Here is a 12,049-nt window from a genome sequence, read left to right as displayed (position 1 = left end):
TTCACCTGTTCTTGTGATTGTCTCCACCTCCTCCAGGTGTCGCTTATTTTCACCAGTGTATTTATCACTGTGTTTCCTGTCTCTCTGTGACAGTTCGTCTTGTATGTTTTCAAGTCAACCAGCGTGTTTTTCCAATGCTCCTGTTTTCTATTCTCTTTTTCTAGTCTTCCTGGTTTTGACCCTTGCCTGTTTTTTCTGGACACTGTACCCACCTGCCTGACCCCTCTGCCTGCCCTGACATCGAGTCTGTCTGCCACTCTGTACCTCTTGGACTCAGAATCTGGTTTTGACCTTTTGCCTGTCGACGACCATTCTCTTGCCTACTCCTTTTGGATATAAATAAACAACTAAGACTAACTCCGGAGCGATATTCTGGGGATCCTGGTACCTGCCGGGGTTTTCTTTCTCAGTCTTATTTTTGAGCTACAGCCATCTTCGTTTCCTTCAGACCAATCTAAGATAGCGTATGTTATTACGCTAATGTCAGGAAGGATGCTCTCCTGGGCTATGGCAGTTTGTGAGCAACAATCCGCCATTTCTTTTCATCTGGAGTATTTCATGGCAGAAGTGAGGAAGGTATTCGATTCTCCGGTATCTGGGAGATGGGCAGCCAGTAAACTTCTGGAATTACGTCAACTCCCGTAGTGTGGCAGACTACGCGGTTGATTTTTTGTACATTGGCTGCTGAGAGTGCCTAAAATCCGGAGTCTCTTTTCGATACTTTTCTTCACAGATTATATGAAGTGGTAAAAGATGAGCTAGCTGCTCGGGAACTACCGGTGGACCTCGACTCTCTCATCGCCCTCACCATTAGAATTAATGGACACTTAAGTGAGAGGAGGTCTGGTCTCGGGCAAACTCGTTCATCCGCAGTGGCTCGCTCACCTCCGAGGGAACCCGGAAGTCCCCGAGGATGGTTTATACGAGAGGACCCGAAGCCACCCGAGCTCCCTTGAGAATCATCGACGATGGGTGAGTCGGAAAACCAGAACCTATGCAACTGGGAAGAAGCTAGATACCCGCTTTGAATTGCCTGATGTATTTTTCTGAGCGCAGTACTCAGATTATTGCAAAGTGTGCTTTCCCAGTAAAGTTATTTTGAAATCTGTCAATGCGGTTGCATTCAGGAGATGTTAATCTATAATTCTTTGAATAACAGTTTAATATTTTATCAACGTTTATGACGAGTATTTTTGTAGACTTGTGCTGATTCACTGGCAGTTTTGGGGAAATACATTTTCTGAACGTCACGCGCTAATGTAAAATGGGTTTTTTGGATATAAATATGAACTTGATAGAACAAAAAATGCATGTATTGTCTAACATAATGTCCTAGGAGTGTCATCTGATGAAGATTGTCAAAGGTTAGTGCATAATTTTAGCTGGTTCTCTGCTTTTGGTGATGCTTGTCCTTGCATTGAAAATGGCTGTGTATAATGTTTTGTCTATGTACTGTCCTAACATAATCTAACTTTATGCTTTCGCCGTGACGCCTTTTTGAAATCGGACAACGTGGTTGGATTAAGGAGATGTTTATCTATAAATTAGTTGTATGTTTGAGAAATTTGAATTATGACATTTTGTTGTTTTCGAATTTGGCGCTCTGATTTTTCACTGGCTGCACGGTGGGTGGGACGCTAGCGTCCCACTAGCCTCAAAGTTAAAACGTAAATAATCAAAAAAATTTAAGACGGGATAAACTGTGTTCAATAGCGGATGAAATAAAAGTGGAGCAAGCTTCAGGTCACGCGCCCCAAACAAAACAGTCCACTTGGCTATACACCCAGAAAGGAAATGGCTACTTCATTTCTCAAAGGAAAAACATCAACCAATTTCTAAAGACTGACATCTAGTAGAAGCCATATGAACTGCAACCAGATGCCTCAGAAATCTAGATTCACATAGAAAATCAATTGAAAACAGTCACCTCAAAGAAAAATGTCCTTGGGTTTCGCCTGCCAAATAAGTTCTGTTATACTCACAGACATAATTTAGAATTTTCTATCCAAATCTACCAATTATATGCATATCCTAGTTCTGGGCCTGAGTAGCAGGCAGTTTACTTTGGGCACGCTTTTCATCCGGATGTGAAAATACCGCCCCCTAGTCCGAAGAGTTTTTAACGATGTGCTCCGGGACATGTTGAATCGGTTTGTTTTGTATACCTCAATGACATCCTGGTTTTCTCCCGTTCTGCCCAGGAACATGTTCGAGAAGTTCTTCAGCGCCTTCTGGAGAACCAGTTGTTTGTTAAAGCGGAGAAGCACAATGTTCCCAGCCGGACCCTGGGGAAGGCCCGGCTAACTGGATGTTCATTCCTGATTCAGTCCAGTCAACAAGTCCTGGAATAGGCTCACTCCTCCAGGCTTACCTGTCATCCTGGTGCACGTCGTACCCTGGCTTTCCTCAGACAACGCTTCTGGTGGCCCACCATGGCTCCTGATGCCTCGGCCTTCATCGCCGCATGCATGTGTGCTCAAAGCAAGACTCCGCGGCAAGCTCCGTCTGGTCTCCTTCAGCCACTTCCTGTTCCTCATCGTCCCAGGTCCCATATTTCCCTGGATTTTGTTACTGGGCTTCCTCAGTCAGATGGCAACACCACCATCCTGACAGTGGTTGACAGGTTCTCCAAGGCCGCCCATTTCATCCCTCTTCCTATATTACCTTCCGCCAAGGAGCCGGCCCAGCTCATGGTTTAGCAAGTCTTCCGAATCCATGGACTCCCGGTCGACATTGTCTCAGATCAGGGTCCTCAGTTTTCGTCTTGATTCTGGAAGGCATTCTGCACCCTTATCAGGTCGTCGGCCAGCCTGTCCTCCGGGTTTCATCCCCAGTCCAACGGCCAGTCGGAGCGAGCAAATCAAGATATGGAGACGGCACTCCGGTGTCTTGTTGCCAGTAACCCCACCACCTGGAGTCGGCAACTGGTCTGGGTGGAATATGCCAGGAACACACTCTCCTGCTCGGCTACTGGACTATCCCACTTCAAATGCTCCATGGAATATCAGCCCCCGCTCTTCCCAGAGTAAGAAGCGGAGGTCAACATACCTTCAGCCCAGATGTTCGTCCATCGCTGTCGGCGTACCTGGAAAAGAGCTCGGGCGGCTCTTCTCAAGACAACCTCCAGGTATTGTCAACAAGCAGACCATCATCGGACTCTGGCTCCTCGCTCTCGGGTCGGGCAGGGGGTATGGTTGTCCACTCGGGACCTACCACTCCGGGTAGAATCCCGTAAGCTTTCCCCCCGTTTCATTGATCCTTTCGCCATTTCTAGAGTCATTAGTCCCACTGCTGTCCATCTGCTGTTGCCCTGTACCCTCCATGTTCACCCTACTTTTCAAGATTAAGTGTACAAGATTAAGCTCTTGTCTCACAGTCCTCTGTCTTCCGTTTCTAGGCCCATTGCTCCCCCCCGGGTCATCGATGGCCAGCTGGCTTATACGGTGAGACGCCTCCTGAGGGTTCGACCACGGGGCAGGGGTTTCCAGGAGCTGGTTGACTGGGAGGGTTATGGTCCGGAGGAGAGGTGCTGGGTTCCTGCTAAAGGCATCCTGGACCTGGCCCTCATCGCCGCTGTTTCACTGCCGACACCCCGGTCAGCCAAGTATGCGCCCAGGTAGGACGACAGGTGGCGTCCCTAGAAGGGGGGGGATGTACTGTCACGCCCTGATCTGTTTCACCTGTTCTTGTGATTGTCTCCACCTCCTCTAGGTGTCTCTTATTTTCCCTTGCCTGTTTTTTTCTGGACCCGCCTGCCTGACCCTTCTGCCTGCCCTAACATCAAGCCTGTCTGCCGCTCTGTACCTCGGACTCAGAATCTGGTTTTGCCCTTTTGCATGCCTACTCCTTTTGGATATAAATAAGCAACTAAGACTCTAACCATCTGCCTCCTGTGTCTGCATCTGGGTCTCGCCTTGTGCCCTTATAGTTTCAGATTGAATTATTTGCAAACAGGGACAATTTAGTTGCAAACAAGACACACTGTGTGGCATTGGATTAATATGAACACATCGACCTCTGTCTATTCTCAATTTCCATAATTTGTGTCACACCCTGATCTGTTTCACCTGTCTTTGTAATTGTCTCCACCCCCTCAAGGTGTTGCCCATTATCCCATGTGTATTTATACCTGTGTTTGTCTGTTGCCAGTTCGTCTTGTTTGTCAAGTCAATCAGCGTTTTTGTCTCAGCTCCTGCTTTTCCCAGTCTCTCTCTTTTTCTCACCCTCCTGGCTTTGACCCTTGCCTGTCTTGACTCTGAGCCCGCCTGCCTGACCACTCTGCCTGCCCCTGACCATGAGCCTGCCTTCCGCTCTGTACATTTGCCCCACCTCGATTATTGACCTCTGCCTGCTGCCCGGGAACCGTTGCCCCACCTCTGGTTTACTGACCCCTGCCTGCCTTGACCTGTCTATTGTCTGCCCCTGTTGGATTATTAAGCCATTGTTAATTTTACATTGTCTGCATCACTGTCTTACCGTCACACCTGATAATTTGTGGTATTAAAAAATATTCTGCTTATATTGTGACGACCCTCCCACTCTGTCTGCCGAATTCTTTCTCTTTGCTCTTGTTTTCCTTAATAGGATGTTGGTGGGTGGAGCCAGGAGGGTCGTCAGCAAAATGGGACACACCTGGGCTCAGGTGTGTCCCGGGATAAATACACCTCTTCCCCATTCATTGGGGAGACTCTCTCTATGCAGACACTGATAGATTTTGGTTGTGGCATTTTTGTGACCGTTTATGTTGGCACCTTTCAACATCTCTCATTATCACATTTATGCACGCAACCACTCACTTACACTACTGATTACTGACTACACACACCATTGTTAATTGTATTTAGTTTACTTCAGTTAATAAATATATTTTGTTATTCATTATCTCCACGTTGTCTCCCTTTTTGTTACGAACTTCGAGCCGGTTTGTGACAATTTGTAAAATGATTTAGAATTGCATGAAAGGTTTATAAAAAAATGGCTTCTCAGACCAGCAAATACGATGATAGATTCATGCAATACTATTACTATAAAGGAGATCTTTCCACCCCTACTCTTTTTTTTACCACTTTTTCTCCCCAATTTCGTGGTATCTAATTGATAGTTACAGTCTTGTCTCATCGCTGCAACTCCTGTACGGACTCAGGAGAAGCGAAGAGCCACACATCCTCCGAAAAACAACCCAACCAAGCCGCACTGCTTCTTACACAATGCCCACTTAACCCGGAAGCCAGCCGCACCAATGTGTCAGAGGAAACACTGTACACCTGGTGACCGTGTCAGGGTGCACTGCGCCCGGCCCGCCATAAGAGTCGCTAGTGCGTGATGGGACAAGAACATGCCTGCCGGGCAAACCCTCCCTAACCCAGATGATGCTGGGACAATTTTGTGCCGCCCCATGGGTCTACCGGTTGCAGCCGGCTGTAACAGAGCCTGGACTCAAACCCAGAATCTCTAGTGGCACAGCTAGCACTATGATGCAGTGCCTTAGACCACTGTGCCACGCGGGGGCCACCCCAACTCTTGTCTACAGTGGTCTGCGAACCCACAACCTTCTGGCCCACAGCCCTGGGCGCTATCAAAATTCTTACATTGCCATGTAATGCTTACAGGATGCATATCTAACACTCTGGTCTGTTGAAGAAGTGAGGGAAAACGGTAGACATGTTCTCGGCTATCCAATTTGTTTTATTTTGTGTTTAGCAAAGTATTTATTTCCAAATGTTCAGGGAGGGTTTAGGTAAAATATATTTTGCTGAAGAGGGGGCCATCCAATTTAATTTCAGAGTGGTCTGATTTTCCTCTTGTAACCCTTATTATAAATAACGTTCACTCCCTCATCCATTTTTATTGTAATCTGCCTTTATCTTCTCATCGCTGGTGGTTTGGATCTGACATTTTGACTTCGGTTTCTGTCTGGTTTTGTTTGGCACGGGGTGGGGAAGTGATGACTCAAGAAGAACTTGTGATGTGAGAGAAATTCCTGAAAAGTCCAATAAAGTGAACTCCATCCCCCCTCCGTCCCTCACTCCCTTCATCCCTCTCTCCCTCTTTCTCACAGGCGGTGGGTGTTCCAAACAAATGTTGAAGCGCTTGGTTTGGTCGGGCTTCACGCGGCGCAGGGCCACCCGTGACTCTCCGATGAACTCGTTATGCGTCAGCTTGTCCTCGTCACACACAGACACCCTGACAGATGGATGGAGGAGAGACAGAAGGAGGGAGAGAGAGAACACACACAAGTCAAGCAGAGTTGGTCACTTGTGTCTAACTCAGTCATGACTAAGGGCTCTATTCAATCTGTAATTTCCAGTTGAGCAGACATGCAGCGTTTACCGTGAATGCAGTCTCCACTAAAGCAGTAACATTGCCTTTAAATTACAATTACCCAGAAAGCTGAACTTCCACGATGCGGATTTAATAGGGGGTAGGAATAGGGCACAGAGACAGAGAGAGAGCATACAAGTAGACATGAACATTCAACAAAGTCGGTCATGACTAACTTAACTCAATTATGATGACTAACCATTGACAGGACTGACATGCACTAAATTAGAAAGAAACAGCCTGTGTAGCGGACGTCATTGTGCATTGCTTAGCTGTACCAATTCCTTCCGCTCTAGCTCACACCAAGACTAGAACCCGGGACATTTGCCTTGCAGACACGTGATCGCTGTCCTGATACATTCTAACCAGTCGCAAATTTTCAGGCTGAGTGAGATTAACACATCCACATCTGTTACACCTGCAAGTATAATGCTTTTTAACTCGTTATAAACATGCACAAGTCTTTATAATGTCTTATTATAATGGTTTACAACGTTATGTCTCTATGTATCTACATTTCAACTGACTCAAATGGCTGGTATTTTGTCATTAGTCATCAAGACATTATGAATCTCATATGCTCATGACAAGACTTAAAATGCATTACAACTGTATCATAATTCTGCTCCCGAGTGGCACAGTGGTCTAAGGAACTGCATCTCAGTGCTAGAGGCGACACTACAGACCCTGGATCGATTCCAGGCTGTATCACAACCGGCCGTGATTGGGAGTCCTATAGGGCGGCGCACAATTGGCCCAGCGTCGTCCGGGTTAGGCCGTCATTGTAAATAAGAATTTGTTCTAAACTGACTTGCCTAGTTAAATAAAGGTTAAAAAATAATGCAAAATGCTGTTACGCAACATACATTTTCTGCTTTGGCTTAGAGTATGTTTTTGCCATAGTGAAAATGATAAATGTATGCTGTGTCTGAAAAAGATACAGGCAAATATAATGTATAATACATGCACACATAGCAGACACAATTAGCATGTGGCACCACTGGGATTTCAGAGAGTGAAAGTGCAGCATGCTAGGCTAATCTAATCCATATTTATGGGCTCTGCAGTTGTTTTTATATCCTGCCACTATGTCACCTAAATTAGACAGAAACACACATGGAGAAAGAAGAGGGTGAGAGAGAAAGAGAGAGGGTGTGCATGTGAAATCAAGGGAGAGGGTGGAAGGTGATGAAAGCGAGGGAAAGATGTGGGTGAGAAAGGAAAACTAGAGAGAGACATTATTTGGATAATCTGGATAGTCCATCTGTAGAGATGGTCATACTATCAACAAACTACTGTTGATAAGCAGCTGCTTACTAAGGTTATGGTTAGGATTAGAATAAGGGTAAGAGTAAGGGTTAAGGTTAGGGTTAGAGTCAGGGTTAGTAGATAGTTGAAATGTTTCTGCCTCTCCAAATAAAGTGTTACCTTCTATTTTGTATGCACAGGCATGTGTGTGTGTGTGTGTGTGTGTGTGTGTGTGTGTGTGTGTGTGTGTGTGTGTGTGTGTGTGTGTGTGTGTGTGTGTGTGTGTGTGTGTGTGTGTGTGTGTGTGTGTGTGTGTGTGAGAGAGAGAGAGAGAAAGAGAGAGTGTGTGATAGAATGTGCTGCCTGTTAGTCCACCGACCCGATCGTCTGATTTTCCTCTTTAACTAAATCCTTGATCAAGGGACCAAGACGGCCAAATTGCCTGGCTGTCTTCAGCCGCCTGGAACTGGGAAGGATGTACTGTACAAATATGGCTGTGTCCCAAATGGCACCATATTCCCTATTGTCGTGTCTTTGGCATCATTAAAACTGAAGACATATTTATCAAATAACTCTCTGTAATTATTATTACGAGATTAACCTGATTAATCATGTAACTGTAATTAACTAGGAAGTTGGGGCACCAAGGAAAATATTCAGATTACAAAGTTATAATTTTCCCAATATAACTTTCAGATATTTTAATATCTGATCAATTAGTCTTCGAATTAATTAATTATTATTTATCTCGTCAGTCTCATTCCAAACGTCGTAAATTGTTGGTTATCTGCACAAACCCAGTCTTCACTATGAGTCATCCATACATCAATTGTCTTAAAATAATTTATTTACTAACTAAGTAATTCACAGAAATGCATAACAAACAGTAGATATCGTTACAAAGAAATGATAGAGGAATGTGCCCTAGTGGGCTAAACCGGCATGGCGGCCTCTTAGACAAAAGCGGAGTGGGGGTCAGCTGAGAAGGCACTACAGAGTTGATAATTCTAACAATTGAAATGCTAATCCTTTACACATGAACGCTCACTCATTCGGGAATAACTGCAATAAATATATATATTTACGCTCAGTGTGTCGTCGGGATCTCTGTTGAAAAGTTTGTTTCTGTTGGAGAGTTTGTTCGCCCTCTCACTCTCTGTCGTGGTTAGAATGGGTAGTTCAGAGTGACATTCATTAACGTCGTTATAGGACAGATGTTTCGGCGGTTGTCGGTCTTCGCGTTCAATGATACCGAATTCCTAGCTGCAGACTAGTAATTAATATCAAAAACTTGTTCTTATTCTGTCGGTATCGATAGTCTAAGAGTTTAACCTCTTGGGGCTAGGTGGGACGCTAGCGTGCCACCTGTGGTGCACTCCATCAACAGCAGGTGCATTTCAAGAGCGGCAAATTTGAATCCAAATAAATGTCAAAATTCAAATTTTTCAAAAATACAACTATGTTACACCATTTGAAAGATAAACATCTCCTTAATCTAACCACGTTTTACGATTTCAAAAAGGTTTTACGGCGAAAGCATAAATTTAGAGTATGTTAGGACAGTACATTTACAAGAGTTGTGTGTAATGTTTTGTCAAGTCAAAGACAGGGTCACCAAAACCATAAAACCAGCTAAAATGATACACTAACCTTTTACAATCTCCATCAGATGACACTCCTAGGACATTATGTTAGACAATGCATGCATTTTTAGTTCTATCAAGTTCATATTTATATACAAAAACAGCGTTTTACTATGGCATTGATGTTGAGGAAATCGTTTCCCTCCAATAACCGGCAGTCAAGTCAGCGTCAGAAATTAAATAATTAAAATTAGAAAACATTGTTAAAATATTATATTGTCATTTAAAGAATTATAGATTTACATCTTTTGAACGCAATCAACTTGCCAGATTTAAAAATAACCTTACTGGGAAATCACACTTTGCAATAATCTGAGCACTGTGCCCAGAAAAATACGGCGTTGCGATACAGACTAGACGTCATGTTGGGGAGATCTAAAATCGAAAATACTATGTAAATAATCCATTACCTTTGATTCTCTTCATCAGATGTCACTTCCAGGTATCACAGGTCCATAACGAATGTAGTTTTGTTCAAAAAAGCTCATCATTTATGTCCAAAAATCTCCGTCTCGTTAGCACATGATGTAAGCCAGCCGGACTTCTCGTCATGAACGAGGGGAAAAAATATATTTCCGTTCGTTCAAACATGTCAAACGTTGTATAGCATAAATCATTAGGGCCTTTTTAACCAGAACATGAATAATATTCAAGGTGGACGAATGCATAGCCTTTTATAACGTATTGGAACGAGGGTACCCAACATGAAGTAGCGCGCCAGGTGTCTAATGGGACATCACCGTTCCATGGCTCTTGTTCGGTCAGATCTCCCTCCAGAAGACTCAAAACACTTTGTAAAGGCTGGTGACATCTAGTGGAAGCAATAGGAAGTGCCAAAATATTCCTAAACCCCTGTGTCTTTCAATGGGATAGCTTTAAAGTCAATACAACACATCAGGTATCCACTTCCTGTCAGAAAATGTCTCAGGGTTTTGCCTGCCAAATGAGTTCTGTTATACTCACAGACACCATTCAAACAGTTTTGGAAACTTTAGAGTGTTTTCTATCCATATATAATAAGTATATGCATATTCTAGTTACTGGGTAGGATTAGTAACCAGATTAAATCGGGTACATTTTTTTTATCCAGACGTGCAAATGCTGCCCCCTAGACCCAACAGGTTAACCTCTCTGGGCTAGGCGGGACGAATTCGTCCCACCTACGCAACAGCCAGTGTAATCCAGTGGCGCGATTTTCAAATACCTTAAAAATCCTATTACTTCAATTTCTCAAACATATGACTATTTTACAGCTATTTAAAGACAAGACTCTCGTTAATCTAACCACACTGTCCGATTTCAAAAAGGCTTTACAGCGAAAGCAAAACATTAGATTATGTCAGCAGAGTACCCAGCCAGAAATAATCAGACACCCATTTTTCAAGCTAGCATATAATGTCACAAAAACCCAGAAGACAGCTAAATGCAGCACTAACCTTTGATGATCTTCATCAGATGACAACCCTAGGACATTATGTTATACAATACATGCATGTTTTGTTCAATCAAGTTCATATTTATATCAAAAAACAGCTTTTACATTAGCATGTGACGTTCAGAACTAGCATACCCCCCGCAAACTTCCGGGGAATTTACTAACAATTTACTAAATTACTCACGATAAACGTTCACAAAAAGCATAACAATTATTTTAAGAATTATAGATACAGAACTCCTCTATGCACTCGATATGTCCAATTTTAAAATAGCTTTTTGGTGAAAGCACATTTTTCAATATTGTAAGTACATAGCCCAGCCATCACGGGCTAGCTATTTAGACACCCAGCAAGTTTAGCCTTCACCAAAATCAGATTTACTATAACAAAAATGTTATTACCTTTGTTGTCTTCGTCAGAATGCACTCCCAGGACTTCTACTTCAATAACAAATGTTGGTTTGGTCCCAAACAATCCATCGTTATATCCAAATAGCGGCGTTTTGTTCGTGCGTTCCAGACACTATCCAAAATGGTAAATCAGGGTTACGAGCATGGCGCAATTCGTGACAAAAAAATTCTAAATATTCCATTACCGTACTTCGAAGCATGTCAACCGCTGTTTAAAATAAATGTTTATGCAATTTATCTCGTAAAAAAGCGATAATATTCCGACCGGGAATCTGCTTTTCGGTAAACAGAGGAAAAAACAGAAAGACGGGGGCGGCCAGTGCACGCGCCTAAGCCCACTGTCCCCTGATCGGCCACTTGAGAAAGGCAATAATGTGTTTCAGCCTGGGGCTGGAATGACAACATTCAGGTTTTTCCCGGGCTCTGAGAGCCTATTGGAGCCGTGGGAAGTGTCACGTTACCGCAGAGATCCTAAGTTTTGGAAAGAGATGTCAAAGAAAGCCAATAAATGGTCAGACAGGCCACTTCCTGTAAAGGAATCTCTCAGGTTTTGACCTGACATTTGAGTTCTGTTATACTCACAGACACCATTCAAACAGTTTTAGAAACTTTGGAGTGTTTTCTATCCAAAGCCAATAATTATATGCATATTCTAGTTACTGGGCAGGAGTAGTAACCAGATTAAATCGGGTACGTTTTTTATCCAGCCGTGTCAATACTGCCCCCTAGCCCTAACAGGTTAACCACGTGGTATGGTTAAAAGTTCAGCAAGAGGAAAGCTTGGTCTCCTCTCAAACCTTGGCCCTCTCGTTATCGAGGTAAGCTGGTCTCCAACCTTTAGCCATCTCGTAATTGAGGTAAGCTCGGTCTGGTGATAGAAAACATAGGTGGGGTTTTATTCGGGACATAGAAAAAGGCTGTCTCATGACGCCAGGACCTGTCTGTGTCCCTGGGGGCATGCCAAGGACATAGTGAAACTTTAAACAGAAAT

The 12,049-nt window shown here is 43.7% G+C and overlaps 1 protein-coding gene across 4 annotated transcripts in view; it reads right to left on the bottom strand.

Annotated features, from left to right (window-relative positions):
* The window catches only part of LOC106579398 (double C2-like domain-containing protein alpha), an 87,038-nt gene that overhangs the window by 32,979 nt on the left and 42,010 nt on the right, over positions 1–12,049 (bottom strand). For all 4 annotated transcript variants that reach the window (XM_014159246.2, XM_014159249.2, XM_014159248.2 and 1 more), the window contains exon 6: positions 6,057–6,183. In XM_014159246.2, coding sequence (XP_014014721.2) covers positions 6,057–6,183 — 127 coding nt within the window. The remainder of the gene's footprint in view (positions 1–6,056; positions 6,184–12,049) is intronic.

The sequence above is a fragment of the Salmo salar genome, chromosome ssa19, assembly GCF_905237065.1.
Source record: "Salmo salar chromosome ssa19, Ssal_v3.1, whole genome shotgun sequence".
In the NCBI taxonomy this organism is placed as follows: Eukaryota; Metazoa; Chordata; class Actinopteri; order Salmoniformes; family Salmonidae; genus Salmo; species Salmo salar.
The sequence above is the reverse complement of the archived record's forward strand: the minus strand, read 5'-3'. Positions and strand labels throughout refer to the sequence as shown.